Genomic DNA, 15126 nt, shown 5'->3' on the forward strand with positions numbered 1-15126 from the left:
AGATACGTCATGTGCCAGGGGATCAGAGATAGAGGTCTGTGCAGAAACTCGCACCCAAATGTTCACAGCGGCGTTACTTCTAAGAGCCCCCAAATGGAAAAGTGTCCACTGACTGTGAACAGATGCAGGGGACGCGGTGTTTCCACACAATGGAATACAATTCAACAATCAACGGGGACAAAGCTCTTGACACACGCGAGGACATGGATGGGCCTTGAAAACACTGTGCAGTGACAGGAGCCAGACACCGAAGGCCACAGAGTGTGTGATTCCATTTACACGGAATGCCCAGAATAGGCAGATCCATCAACAAAAGGTAGATTAGCCTTTGCCTCGGGCTGGGAGCGCGCGTTGGGGAGGGGATAAGTGATTGCTAACGGGTGTGATTTCTTTTCTGAGGCGATAAGAATGTTCTGGAATTGGATGGTGTGACGGTTGCACAACTCTGAACGTATGAAAAAAAAAAAACACTGACTTGTACACACTTCAAAAGGGTGAATGATCTCAGCCAAGTCATTAAAGCGAACTTGTGGGTCGTCCTTCCCCAAGCCCCAGGCTAAGCACAGAAGGATCCTTTGCAAGAAGCCTTGTCCCCAGACGCCAAAGCCTGGGCCTGGAATGCGGCGTGCTCACTCTCAGATCGGGCAGGAAGGCGGACTTATCTGTTCCTCCGGCACACATTCCAGCGGCCTGACTCAGCCTCCAGCAGTTTTAGGATTCCTGGGTCTACAAGGTCCGATTCTGAGAAGCCTGAGCCGTGGTCCTCCGGTAAAACACCGGCCCTTCCAGAGTGAGCAGCTTTCCCGAGGCTGTGCAGGCCCGGGAGTCCAGGCTCAGTGGCCCGCAGATGCCAGGATCATCCCAAACCTGGCTCTCTGGGAAAAGGGAACTATAGGAGCCTTGGTTGAAGGCCTTCTAAGTGCTGGACCCAACACGAGGTTTCTATTTAGCCTCAACCCCTGCCATTTTGCTTGAGGAAAGGGATGCGCAGCGAGCCCCCGTACCCGGCGACAAGTGGCAGTTCTTCTTCTTCCTGGTGCACCGAGCACCCACCCAGCACCCTGCAGGACTCTGGGCCCTAGTTTTCTCACCCCTCAGTAGAGAGGCACACACCGTACCTACCATGAGGGCCAGTAGCACCTGGCTTGTAGTAAGTGCTCACTGCCCATGGAACGTGGAACGGCTGCTGTTGGCCAGGCCAACCACCGCGGCCCGGCTCAGTCTCTGCTCTCGGGGCATGGGTGTCAGCCCCTCAGCTCAGAGCCCACCGGCCCCCTGGGACATCCCTGTCCCCTTCCCCCTGCCGCTGTGGTTTGGAGACCTCTCTTTATCTCTCTGTGAAAACTCCCGAGGGCAGAACTTGCAGAAGCAGAGCTGGGCCTGGGAGGGCCTCTGAGGGCCTGGCTGCAGCCCCTGGAACCCCTGCGATGGGCTGGGGCTGGGAGGCTGGTCGAAGGCCACCAGGCAGTTCACCCACCGGGACCTGGGACCTGTGGCACCACCTGGCTCCTCCCTCCCCCAAACGGGTGTCAACAAAACCACGAAGCACTCGTTTTCAAATCAGGTATGGCTTCTTTGACCCCATCAAATAACTTTATTCACACAAACGTCCCTTAATTTACAAAGCCTCAGTCATTCATACACATTAGGGGGATCCACAGTGTTCAAGGAACTTAAATATAATGTATCATACCAACCCAAGTAAACCAAGTACAAAAAATATTCATATAAAGTTGTTCACACGTAGGTCCTAGATTACCAGCTTCTGTGCAAAAAAAAGAAAATAAAGAAAAATAGATTTATTAACTAGTATCTGAAGCTAACTTTGTGCCTGGGTTACTCGGTGCCTCCCTCACACCCAAGTCGTCCCACCTGCATGTTAAATTGTGGCGTCATACTCCCCCGCTGTGATGAACGAGGACCCCTGGGGCACACAGAGTTCTTCACAATGTTCCTGAACCAACTCCCTTCCTTTTGTGTGGCCCCTCCTGGCAAAAGGTGTGGGCGCCTCCAGGCAACCAGTGGGAGTGGCTTCACCTCTCGAGGGTGGCCTTGGAAGCGTCCATTCGCCAGGCCTCCTGCCCCACCTCCTCGCTGCCCCTCTGAGGGCATCTCTCTGGACAGGAGGCCCTGCCCTCCGAGCCTGGCAGGCGGGATCAGAGACGGGCCTGGCGTCCCGGAGGCTGTGCCTCGGCCCGGCGTGGGAGGGCGGCCAAGGTGCCATCTCCGGGCCTCAGCCCCAGGCTTGGCTGTTGTCAGGCTGCCAGCTCCTAGGTGACTCCAGGAGCGCTGTGGTCTGGGGGCCACCACGCAGGCCAAGGGAGGGGAAGGGAGTCAGGGGGGAGCAATAACCCAGGAGCCACCGGCCCCCCCAGATGGGTGTGTACAGGGGAGGGGAGCACAAGGGGGATCGGAGGGGACAGGCACACTTGGGTGGGCGGAGCCAGGAGCCCAGGCAGCATGGAGCAAGGTGAGGGCAGAGAGTTAGGGGTCCCCTTCTTGGGGGCGTGGAGGCCCAACTCCTGCTGTCCCAAGTTTCCAAAAGATACTCTGAGGCTGAAACCCAGACAGCCGTCCTACAAAGATCTGTCTTCTGCAAAGGTAAACTGCAACAACATAGACAGAACACTCTTACAATGCCGGCTCTTTACCTTTCCTTAGAAAAAAGACTCAGGCAAAAATAATCTTATTGCTCCAAACACTGGTTTTCTAGGAGACAGCTGATATGTCAAGGAGCAGAGAACCTGGGAGGAAGGGAATGGTGGAGGCGGGGAATGTCCAGGGGCAAGAAGGCTGCAAGGAAGGTGGTGAGTGGTCTTAGCACCGCGGGGTCAGGGAGCAGAGGGGGTGCGGGGCGTGCGCCCCTGCGGGCTCAGCCTTCATTCGCTCTGGGACCCCCCCCCCACCACTGGCAGTGCCCGAAAGGAGGCCAGGCCCCATCAGGAGTCAGATCTCTGCCAGTGTTGGGCTCGTTTCTCCTCCAGCTGTAAACAGGGTATCTCTTAAGTAAACATTGAACACACTCCCTCAGAAAGGCAGCCGGTCGGGGGCGAACCACGTCTGCGTGGGAGGAAAGCAGTCCCACGCTCCTCTCCCAATGCTTCTGGGAGGAGAGGGGGCTAAGGCCTGCGCCTTTCGTCCCCGGTGCCCAGAAAGGGGTCAGACGGAGCCAGCCCTGAATGGACAGACTGCGGCATCCTCCTGGCTAGAGGTAAGAGGCAGGGGGTCTGCTGGGTATTGAGAGGCAGAGAGCGAGCATCCACCTGGTGGAAACATGCTTGTTCTGTCCCCGGCTATAGCTGCGCTTAGTGTCCCGGTGGTGGCGGGAGCCCTGGGCCTGGCTTCCCTCCTGGCTCTCTGTGGGCGGGAGTGAGAGGTTAAGTGACAGGCAGACGTAGGGAGAAGGACGCCACGGACTTCCAGCGGAGCCAGCACGTCTGGTCAAGGGAGGGCAGTGGAATAAGGCACTATGATCTGTCTTGCCGAGTCCTCTCGCTGGGAGGATACTGAGCTCAAGAGCCACAGGTCTCAGGCCCAGAACCTCCCCGCTGCGGGCTAACTGTTTCACAGATCCAAGGAGAAGAGAGTGACTATTTCAAGGTTTGGAACTCCTAAAACTTGCACAGGCCTTACGAACGTGGTGGCGCGGAGATGAGGTGGTATAGGGCTGCCGCCAGGCCGCACCTACAGGCGGGAAGGATGAAGAGGGGAAAGAGAGGCAGCAGGCTGACCCACAGCGGGAACGGGGCGGGGGGAGGGGGGGCGGTGGCTGAGACGTGGATGGGAGCTACCTGGGTCCAACTGAGGCTAGTCCGCTGGCTGTGGGCCGAGCCGGCGCTCACTTGGGGCTGACGTCCACCTGGCTGGCTGGGCACCCGGGGTGGACAAAGTGGGGGGGCAAGAGGGAGAGACAGGCACTTGGGGCTAATGAGCTGGCCATCGTGAGCCTGGGAAGGAGGCCCTGCCACCAAGCAAGGGTAGGCTAAAGTCCTGCAAGATAAGGGCTAGCCCTCCCAGGCTGCCTGCCTTGCCCAAAAGGCAGAGGCATCCTGTGACCTACGGGGGCTACACTGATGCCAAGAGAAATAACGAAGGGGGGCCGCTACAGCTCCGAGACCTGATCCAGACGGAGGTTAGAGACCGGGGGAGGGCCGAGGTGAAGTTGAAGTAAAGGGCCTGAGGTTAGGCCTGAGCCTTGACCAAGAACTTGAGGGCAGGGGCTGCAGCCAGGGAACGTGGGGTGAGAGCCAGTCCCCTTGTTCTCACCATTAGCTGCCCCTGAGGGAAGGCAGAGAACGGGGGTGCGCTGCAGTCAGGGACACTGTGCTCCCCACCCTCCCGGGGGCGGCTCAGGGTGCACTCTGGTGGCCTGAGAAGCCGGAGAGGAGATGGGGTGGGTGGGCATGAAGGATTTCACAAGGCAGGGAAGCACATGGCTCCCACCTGCAGCCCTGCTCACCGCGGCCAACCGTCTGCCCAGGAGGAAGCAGCAGCCTTGGTATTTGAGGGCCCTGAGAAAAGGCGAGAGAATGCCAGCAAACGTGTGGTGAGTTTGCAAGTTTGGGCTGGCGTCGCGTTGGTCTCTCCGCAACACCCAGGGCCAAAGGACTGCCGCTCGGGGGGGGGCTGGTGGTGGTGGTGGTGGCGGAGAGCCCCCCTTGGTCACACACCAACCTGAATGCCCTCCAAGTACCTCCCCTATCGATCCTATGCTGGTTTAGAGAAAACGAGAAACAAACATAGAAGAATTTCCCTTTCCCCCAAGACCCTGTCCTGCTTGGCCGTAACAGGGGAGAAGCCTTTGGAGCAGCCTCAGCAGCTTGCGGGTGAGAGGGACAACACGGGGCCAGCCACCTGAACCTGCGCCGGGGGCGGAGGGGGTGGGCAAACCCTCAGGTTCACAAGCCCGAGGCGAGGGAGCTGCCCACGTGCTGGCAGAGAGCGTGGGATGGCCACACAGACCATGGCCCGCACAGACGCTGGTGCTGAGGTCAACAGGGTCACGCGGGGCAAACTTTACGCCATGGGCACCTGACAGCTGCAGGGGCTCGGGGGGGGATCTAGCCCGTCCCCTCCCTGCTCTTGGTGGGTCCAATCTTTTCCCACCGGACACGTGTACGTGGAGGGAGGGCACCTAACAGTAAGTTCCTGGGGGTGAGGGAGACGGCGCTTGACGCTGTCGCCGACTGGGACACCACGGGCCCACGTGCATGGCATGCCCTTCACTGCGAGGAGGTGACAATGGCAGCCAGTTTCAGGACACCCTGTTCTTAGGGCCAGGTCACAGCCAGATCGCAGGGACTCAGGCAGTCTCTGACAACCGGGATGCGTGGAGGGCACATGTGGGAAGGAGATGATCCAGGAAGCAGGAGGTGACGGGCGCTAACCTCACAGGAGTGACAGATGCCTGCCGAAGACCCGGCTGTGTCCCAGGCAGAGGTTTGGCACGACAGTTGTTTTTCCTGGGGGGAGGGGGTCTTCCTCTGGGAGGGAGACCACTAACAGAAAGGTAGGCTTGTAGAGCTGGGCTGGGCTGGCGCTCGACCGCTGGGAAGTGGGGGATAGTCACCTCTGTCCCCCCCTGCTCCCCAGCGCTCTGGGTTCTAAAGGGCAGAAGAGGGAATGGCCTCCCACCACTGCGAGTCCTGGAGTGGCCCAGGGCTTCCGGCAGCTGAGAGAGAACAAACCCGCAGTTGAGACTTTCTTGAGTTCTCTGGGCCAAACCCTGTCTTCCTCTTCCAGGTCCTTCTTCGCCTCTGACCATTTCTAGGGCTGAGGGCGGCCCGCCGGAGTCTGGCAGCGCCTGTGTCTGCGGGGGGTGGTGGCCCACAGGCTGCCTTCTGTCTTCACGCCCCCCAGGGCCGGGACCCACCCTGGCTCTCCGCAGAGAGGCAGGCCTTCTCTGGGGAAGTGAGGTGCTCTAAGCAGAACTGAAGGATGGGTAAATCAAAGAAGACAGAGGGAAAATAAAGGAACAAAACAAAATAGCTCCCTAACCCCATACAAAAATTAAGAATGACATTTATACATATGCTTTTGTCCACGTTGTTTCTCCACAGCACAGTTTCCTGCTCTTCTGAAGTCTTAATCATTTAAATTAAAAAAGGAAGGAAAAAAAAGGACAAAAAATAAAATAAGATTTAAAAAAAATTAAGCGAAACTAAAAGGAGGGGGGGAAACCCAAACAAAAGCTTCACATTGCCGGAGATCCAGCTGTCGGGAGATCACCAACCGACCAAGCCACCACCTCTGTGGGCCTCTGTGGGAGACACGATGAGACTGTGGGTCCCGAGGATCAACCTGGAAGACAGAAGACAGAAGGCCGGGGATGAGCGGACACTGGGCCGGTGGGCTCGGGGCACCTCCAGGCTCCGGATGCCCCACTCGGGGCCAGCACCCAACCCCGAGGACCTCAGGAGCTGTGATGTGCTGGGGGCCAGAGAGGTTTCTGAATACCTCACAGGGAGGGAATCTAGCTTTGCTACAACCACCCTGCCGTAGGCGTGGCACATTATTCTCCTTTTTCACAGAGGGAAACTGAGGTACGGTTAACAAGACATATGACTAACATCACACTGATGGAGCAGCCGACCCTGGCTGGGAACGCAGGCTGGTTGGCTGCAGCTGCCAATCCCATCATGACCCCCATCCCTGTGCTATTAGGACAAGATGCTGCAGGACCCTAGCCATCAGTCCCTCCGGACCCTGGCCCACGTCCCTCCTCACCCTCTCTAACTGTGCTGTACGGAAGTTTCGCGCTCACGCTCTTGGGTTTATCCTGTGTCACAGACGAGTGAGGCTCAGCCCCCTGAGAACCTGAGTTAGCCAAAGCTCTTAGGTCTCAAGAGGGGCCAGAACCCCACAGCCAGGGGCTGGGGTGACTCAGGGCCAGGGTCAAGAATGAGGTTCTGCCACTTGACCACGGGCAAATTTAAAGCCCTCTGCTCCTTGGTCTCATCACCTGCACCACATCAGAGGTTATTATGAGGACCAAATGAACAATGCATCTCACCTGAGACAGCACCTGGCCCTATTATGATTAGTTATTGCTTGGGAACTGCCTTGGTGCCAGGCCTCGGGAACAGGACCAGCCACCGGCCTTTCAGGGACCCATTTTAGTGGAGGCCTGGAACACAAGAGCTACAGCGATCAGCCTTGAGCCAGCACCTGCCTCCAGCCCAATCAGAGCCGAGCAGGGCCCCAGCCTAGGCAGCAATGCTCCTCCATCTGCACAGCCCAGGGACTCATCCTGGGGTTTCGGAGTGCCTGCCATCAACCTGAATGACGGGTCTTTCATGGCCTGCTTGAAATCCCTCCAAATCTGCCCCACCCCCATGGCTTTATTCTTGTGTAAGCTCCGTGTAGCCTGAGGAGCCGTGCCCTCCCCACCATCACTCGCCGCCCGTGCAGCCTGACCACCCGGGCCTGTCGTCCTCAGGTCCCAGGGAGACAGACGCCTGGCTGGTCCTCACAGGAGGCAGTGGGGTCTGGCAATATGAGACAGCCCGTCTCCTCCTGTGAGAAATGGTGGGCTCTCCATTGAGGTCTGACTGGAATAACGACTGTGCAGTACCTGGCCCCCAGCAGGAACTGACTGACTCCATGAGCCCACCCCGTCCTCGTCCCCAACCGGCAACGATGAATGTGTTCGATTTGGACAGCATGCAGTCTGCAGCCACTAGACCACCCAAACTGCTCGCTCCTAGCTGGGTGAGGGCGGCACGGAAGGGATGCACACCCTGCTGGAGACGTGTACCAGCGCCTTCCGGAAAGCAATCTGGCCCTGTGTTTTCAGAGCCTCAGGTGTGTGCAGACCTCTAGACCCTAAAGTTCCACTTCCGGAAACCCAGCTTGACTGGTCATCTTATATATGAAAAGGACTTTATGAACAAAGGTGCTCGTTGAAGTATGATCTACATTGTGAGGCAACAACCCAGAAATCCAGAAAGAAAAGATTTAAGCAAATGATCCATCTTACTCAGTGATGTAGTACAGAGGAAATGAGAAGGCAGGTTATGGCAGAAGCACTTCCTGGGGTTAAGGAGAAATAAGCAGCCTACGATGTCCCGCGGCATATACAGTACGAGCAGAACCATGTAACAAACAAAAACCTCCACGTATAGGAAATCTGTCAAGAGTACATCAAAATGTACTTGTCGTGGGTGCATTTTCTCCTTCCCCTGCTTACTACTGAGGACACACCACGCTGTCATGCTTTACTTTGTAATGGGAAAACCAGCGTACTCTAAGGGACAAGAAAAGCTGGCAGCCCCAAAGAAAGGCCCCTGGAGAAGCAGTCCAAAAGACCAGACCCAGGCTCTTTTCTGGGCTCTTCCACACACATAGTGGACAGTGGAGAATTTTCCACAAGCTGTCAGGTGAGGTTAGATTGTGCAGTTCCTTCCTCCAGCGCAAAGCGAGGGAGGGGGCGCCCAGTGTCTGCGTATGGGGAGTAGAGTGGGGGTGAATTATAAAGGTGCTGGAAAAGTATTTGATCTGGAAGAAAATACTGGCTTTCTCAGCCTCAACCTCTTCCTCTGCTGCTTCTGTTTCCCTGCCTGTGAAGTCCGCTCCATCAACAAAAAAAAATGCGTTGGTGGGTTTAGTATCTCAGTTTCTGACCTGGCAAAATAAAATCACCAGAAGCACATCCTGAGATGACCCAGAAGCCATCTCAAATTCTGGCTTTACTCAGCATGTCTACGACCTTCTCCCTGTGCTTTCAACACAAAGCAGAGCAACCAGCAGCCAGGGGGAGGGAGAGCTGGGCGGGGGGGAACCTCACCATCCGAGACACTCCAAGTCCTTCTGAAACAGGACAAGAAAAGCCCAGGAAACTGTAGGCTAATGTGTGATCTGCTAAGCTCATCTCCAGGACCAGTTATGACCTTTTGGACACTGCTTTCCTCCCTCCCTTGGCAGGACCCAAGCTGAGGACACCCTGCTCAAAGGGATGCCCATCAGCAGGAAGGTGGCCCATGGCAGCAGAAAAGCAGCGGTCAAGGAGGCTGAGAGATTCAGAAGCCAGAAGTCCCTTTTTACATAATAAACTAGCAGAACAGAGTGTGCCCGCAGAAGGTCAAACCAACAGCACAGCTCCCGAGACACCAGTGTGTAATGACCGCTGTAATCACTGGGCCCCTTGCCAGGAAGCCAGGCTGACATTTCCCATAGACTCCTCCACCCTCCCCTGGCTTTGGCACTGGGTCCCCTCCTCGCAGGAGGATGCCTCAGGATGGCTTAAAGGTCTGGGTCTGCTTCTCTCTTGGGGGCAGGGACAAGGAAAGTAAGAGGGCTCTCTTTCAGGGAGAGGACCTTGGCTTCGGGTTCCTCTCCCGCCTCCCATTACAGAAGGTGCACCTGCCCTGGGGGGCCGATGGTGTGGCAGGTACATGGGGAGCCAGGCTCTGCAGGTACGAGCAGAAATGGCTTGGAGCACCCGGTTCTGGGTTAGACCAACAGCAGACCCTCCCAGGCACCTGCTGGGGTGGTAAATGGTGTAAGGGGCTGGGAGCCTCCGACTTCATCCTAGCAGATGTCACACCCCGGCTCCCTGGCTGCCCAGTGACTGGCTTGGACCAGGGCCTGCCTCATCGCTTCCAGTGGAATGCGCACCTCTGACCACAGAGCCCTGTGCGGAGGCCGAGCCATGCCGCTGAGCGGAATGACAAGTGGTGTGTGATTAACCGCCACATTTGCCTTCCGGATCGTCTCATTTGGTGAGGCTGACCGCCCCATTTTAACAAGGGGACAGGCCCAGAGAGATGGAGCGGCTCGGCCCACACCACAGCGCTGCTGAGCACTGCCCGCAGTGCCCTCAAGCCACCGGCCAGGGGTTCCGCTGCCACCTGCATCTGCCGCCAGTCCTGAGGGGGAGAGGGGCCAGTGATCCAGGAAGGCGTGTTGGCAAATCCTGCCCCTTCTTTCAGCTCTCGGACAAAGCTCCCTCAGCACGTCTGACCTTCCTTCTCTGTAATTATCATCACAGCAATCGCTCACCCAGCATCGAACGTTCCAAGGGCTTTGTAGGGAACAACCCATTAAGGCAACTTTCAGCTCTTTCCCACTGCTTCCCCCTTGCTGTGTCCCCACACGGAGCCCGCGTGTTATAGCTACGGCCTCATCTCGCCCCCGCAACCCTACGAGGTAGGCACTACGGTCACCCAGTTCCAGAGAAGCTCAGAGAAAAGGGCTGCACGGCCAAAGGGTAGGCGAGGGAAGGGTCTGGGCCTGGGTCAGTCTCACCCCACAGCTCCTGCTTTCAGCATCGAACTGTCCCGGGAAATCCCTTCCTGGAGAGACAAGAGCTTAAGCGGAGTTTAAAACCCACTTAATCCCTTCACTTATAAACACATTCACTCAGAAAAGGGTTCATGGAGGGCTTGGCTTAGGTACCTCTTCACGAGACTGGTGTCTAGAGCACATCAGAGGATGTGGAGCCACCAGGCAGGGAGCAGCCTTCTAGCAAGTTCCTCTGCCAGCTTAGCAGTTGTCTGTCTGATCAAGGAAATGGGGGAACCAGAGTTCTTCCATGAATGCCACCAGCACTTTGGAGAAGGGAAGTGGGGGAAGGGGCGGGGAGTGAGGACGAAGGGGTGGGATGGACGGGCCCCCCCGATCCACCTCCTCCCAACCCCCCAGCCTGCAGAGACGAAACATCTCGGGGAAGAGAAGGCTATCCTTTACTCTCCAAGTGCGGCCCTCCTACTTTGTTGATGTCAAAATGTCATTTTGAGATGAAACTAAATGGAAATGGTTTGTGGTCCCCCGTCTCCTACTCTGCCTCCTTCTTTCAAACTGTACCATCCTTCCAAATGTGTCAGTCTGGCAGCCTCAGGGTGTGAGAATCTCCCAGGAGCCACGACTATGTTTCAGTAGAGCATCTTCACTCAAGTGCTCTATTGGGGAAACAGCACAGGCTGTGGTGAACAGTCCTGGGTTCAAATCCCGCCTCTGCCACTTACCAGCCGCTTATAGCATCTGAGCCTCCTTTTCCTTGCCAGCAAATGGGGATGCTGCTCTTTACCCTTTTAGGGGCTGTTGTGAGGATTCAAGTAAGCTGCCTATCCCAGCACTTGGTACTGAGCGGGACACTCCGTACGATCGATCACATTGTTCACTCTGGTTCTCAGACCGAACTGTACACCTTATCTAGAGATGAGGCTTAATTCAGAAACTTTCTGTCCTTCTCTGCAGTATGGACGTGTAGGATGAAGGCGGGGTGGGGGGAGCTCTCCCAATACGCCCTCTGGAAGGCAGCCTCTGCCACACCGTTGCTGTAATGCCCCAAGGACAGCCAGATGGTGGCAAAGCTATCCTCAGCCCCTTTCAACCCGCTCAGGCCTAAGGATGGAATTTTAAAGCCCATGAGCCTCGAAGTCTGAAATACCACGTAGCTGTCTGCAAGGATCTATTTTCTGTGATATTGTACAAGAATGTCATGGCTACCCCGTTGGAAGGATGACCCCAGGTGACCACTGGCAAGTGTCAGGAGGGCTCCCATACCAGGTTTCAGGGTGGCACAGAGCACCTGAGCTCATGCCACCTGCTGTGAAGGTAAGCAGCAACCGTAAGCATATGTGATGCACATGCTCTCGACACTTAGCAACATGCGAAAAGGTTCAATGACTCGTAAACGCTTAACTGGGATTCAAACCTCAAGTCCAGTGTTCTCTATCCCTCTCATCTACTCAAGAGAAAAGGAAGTCATTGGGTTAGCATGCTCATACACTAAAGCACGATATAAACTCAAATGCTGGTATTCTTAGGTGGGGAGCCAAGAACTCACTCTTAAAGTAAGTCCTCCCTGCACTCCTTTTTTTTTTTTAAATATATATTTTTTATTTTTTTAATATATATTTTTAAAGATTTATTTATTTCACAGAGAGAGAGAGAGAGAGCGAGAGAGGGAACACAAGCAGGGGGAGTGGGAGAGGGAGAAGCAGGCTTCCGGCCGAGTGGGGAGCCTGATGTGGGGCTCGATCCCAGGACCCTGGGATCATGACCTGAGCCGAAGGCAGACGCTTAACGACTGAGCCACCCAGGCGCCCCAGTCCTCCCTGCACTCCCGCGTGGAGGTATTATTCCTGTAGCTACGGCTACCTTTGACACGCCAGACCCCGTGCAAGGCTTCGAAAGCGATGCTTCCCTTGCCCAAACAAAGGGGCATGGAGGAAAGATCTCCATTTTACAAATGGACAAACCAAGGCTCAGGTATTCATTGTTTGCATATCACACTGTGGAGGCACAGGGGCTAGGCCATGTCAGGGTCACAGAGGGCAGGTCTCTCCTAAGCAGGATTAGTTTTCCTCGCTTGCGTAATATACCAAAGCAGCTGGCTTTTCATACGTAGATACCGACCAGCCAGCCCCGGGGTTCAGTGGCCCTGGTACTACTGTCTGTCCCCATCTGTCAGAGGGACAAACGCCAGGGAGCCAAGCGTTCTGATACCCCATTTACCGAAGGCTCTGCTAGCCACAGGGGCTCAGAGAGGGGCAAAGCTAGGAACCACCGTGCCACAAGCGGTGCACGGGTCTACAGAAGGTAAAAGGGAACAAGAGTCCGAGCAGAGCACATCCAACAGGGGCTCCACAGCAGCCACGATGCTCTGCAAGGCCAGGGACGCCATTCGCGATGGTCTCTGAGCCCTGACCAGGAGGCTAAAAGAAGGCAGGAGTTTGGGAGCAGGTCCCGAACGCGGGGAGAACGTCATTCATAGAGCATCAGGTTACAGAGCAGTGAAGAGCTACTGCTCTGTCAAGGGCTGAGGTGGGAGATCTAAAATTGATACCCCAGCTCTCCTCCCCATTACTAGTCCAGGTCCCTGAGCCTCAGCTCTCTCAGTTGACAAGGTGGCCATGTCTGCCGTGCAGGGTGTGACGTCCAGCGACAGTATCCGTATGGGGCACACTGAGGTATACAGGAGGCAATTAGCATGTGGTGATGACAGCTTTCGATCACACCCCAACCCTAAACCTCACCACCTCCCTGGCTGGCCCAGGCAAAAATTCCAGACCAGACGACTTGGCATCAAGCCAGCCTCCTTTCTGCTTTGGGCCTCAGCAAGCGCTGGTCCGGTTGTCACCTTCCCTGCCCCTCACCCTTCCAGGTCCCCCTCCATGGGCCTTCTCCCAGGGGCCCCTGCCCCTGTGCCCCAGCGAGCAGACCCCCATGAGCCATGCCATGTGCCCCCCCGCCCCACCCCTAACCCTAACTGCCTGAAGGACAGGACAGTCCTGGGCTTCTCTTGAGCCTCTCAGGGCACCAAGCCCTCGAGTCAAATACTGGCTGATTGACGGGACCCGGGAGCTAGCACGTGGCAATAAAAGAATTAATTTACAAACTTCATGGAATCATTCAGCATGACAGGATCTTAACACAAAATCTGGTTGTAACATCCCTGCCTATAGCTGAGTTCACACTGAGCAACGCAATGCCAGGTGGAGAGAGAGATGCTCACCCTCACCTCAGAAAACCGGGCCGCCTGGCCAGGCTCCAGCAGGTGGCAGGGGAGGAGCCGGGACGTCGCCCGGGCTCATTTCCTACCTGGCCACAGCGTGCCGCCCCCCTCCCCCCCAACACATCTGCAGAGCTAGGTGGGGGACAGGAGGCACACGGGGGTGGGGACGAAGGGTTTCCCGGACACGACACTGCTGACCTGCTACAGAACCAGGCAGCTCTGGGGCCAATGCCAGCTCTCTGCCCCTCCTTCCCTCACTGCCTTTCAAAGGGGAAGAAAATAAGGCCTTCTGTTCAATCTGGAGAGAGAAGCCTGAAATCCAGGGGTGGCCAGCGGGAGCCAGTCTGGCTTCAGTGGGCCACCCACCCCAGGAAAGCCAGCCACAGGAAGACGCAAATGAGAACGGTGGCCTCACGACCGGAAGCCTTGGCTCTGGCTTCAACTCTGTTGTCTTCCCCAGATCTTCAAGACCCACGCAGCCTCCCTCCAGGACCGACCCCAAAAAAGCCTGCTGCTCCGTAGCAGGCCAACGGCTCGAGAGGCGGTGGTGGCCTTCCGGCCGGGGTGCACGCCACACCCCATGTTCGAAGCCTACGGGTTGTGGAAATCGGAGGTGGGGTGGGGGCTGCGGCAGGGTAGCCCCCCCTCCCTCCGAGAAACTGAACACCAGCTCTCGAGCAGCCAGGGGCCCACCCTTTGTCCACTTTTGCGTGTCCGGAGGAGGCCACCCCATGCATTCTGAAAGGCAGACTGTCGCCCAGGCTGTAACAGCACAGATGGCAACCAGAGGAATCTAGCCCCTACTAAGAGACACTGAAGTAAACTGCAGGAAAATGACGAAGGACCCCATCTGGTGGTGGGGGCCCTGGTTTCCAGTCTCATCTAGCTCTCTCCCTGCTCTTTGCTGGGGACCGTGTCTCTTCCTGCACCACTCAGGGGCGCTTGGGACCAGGGCAGGGGTTCTCCATCTGGGGTCCTTCGAACTCCAAGGATGCACAGGGCTTGCAAGCGCCCGGAAGGCATATGAAGTACCACAGTATGCGTCAGGTGTGTGCCTTTTTCAGGAGGGACAGCCCTGACACTCAGCTTCTGAGGAATCTAAGAACCACAAGCACCTCAGCAGGCTCTTATCTATCAAGGAAAAGACTCTAACCAGAAAGCACCCCGGGAGGGCTCCACGGGCTTGCCTGGGGCACAGCGGAGCAGGGCAAGCTGGGTGCAGGAGCCAGGCTGCAGCTGATGGCACCAGAGCCCTGCCTACCAGTGGGACGGGGGTGGGGGAGGTGGGGGGTGGAGGGTCCCACTCCTTACAGATTTTCAAGGCAAAGCTGAGACTCCTAAAGCAGACAAAGGTCATGGAGAGGAGACGGGCTCTATGGCGAGTCAGCTGAGCTCGATCGGTGGCCCACTTACCACGGTGAGGATACACGCTCTCTTGCGCCACAGCTGATGGGCTGGCTATATGTCGGGGCCTGGCTTACTGAGAGAAGAGGGGCGAGCAGAGCCTGAAGCCAAGGTGGCGAGCTGCTGGAGACAGATGCCAGCCTTCTCTCCAGTGTGTCACAAAGCTGGGCCAGGGCAGTGAACGCGCCTACATAAAATGTGGCGGCCAGTTACCATGGAAGCTTGCAGCATCTGAGACTTTGGTCACATTACAGCAGTGCTCA

At 56.7% G+C, this 15126-nt stretch overlaps 2 protein-coding genes across 3 annotated transcripts in view; both read right to left on the bottom strand.

Annotated features, from left to right (window-relative positions):
- Positions 1 to 12628, bottom strand: part of TGM3 (transglutaminase 3) — a 163842-nt gene extending 151214 nt beyond the window's left edge. The window contains exons 1-4 of the mRNA XM_088026639.1: positions 12575 to 12628; positions 9784 to 9866; positions 6237 to 6300; positions 3634 to 3684 (exon numbers count right to left, since the gene is read on the bottom strand). Coding sequence (XP_087882765.1) covers positions 3634 to 3684; positions 6237 to 6300; positions 9784 to 9866; positions 12575 to 12628 — 252 coding nt within the window. The remainder of the gene's footprint in view (positions 1 to 3633; positions 3685 to 6236; positions 6301 to 9783; positions 9867 to 12574) is intronic.
- Positions 1553 to 15126, bottom strand: part of STK35 (serine/threonine kinase 35) — a 43878-nt gene continuing 30304 nt past the window's right edge. The window contains exons 4-5 of one of the 2 annotated variants that reach the window (XR_003611607.2): positions 1873 to 6300; positions 1553 to 1765 (exon numbers count right to left, since the gene is read on the bottom strand). The gene's annotated coding sequence lies outside the window, so the exon portion shown is untranslated. Of the gene's footprint in view, positions 6301 to 15126 lie in introns of both variants that reach the window. The other variant, XM_028118681.2, reaches the window with a different exon arrangement.

Source organism: Eumetopias jubatus, unplaced genomic scaffold (assembly GCF_037043125.1).
Source record: "Eumetopias jubatus isolate StellerSeaLion01/CBP00866 unplaced genomic scaffold, mEumJub1_p1.0 scaffold_9, whole genome shotgun sequence".
Classification (NCBI taxonomy): Eukaryota; Metazoa; Chordata; class Mammalia; order Carnivora; family Otariidae; genus Eumetopias; species Eumetopias jubatus.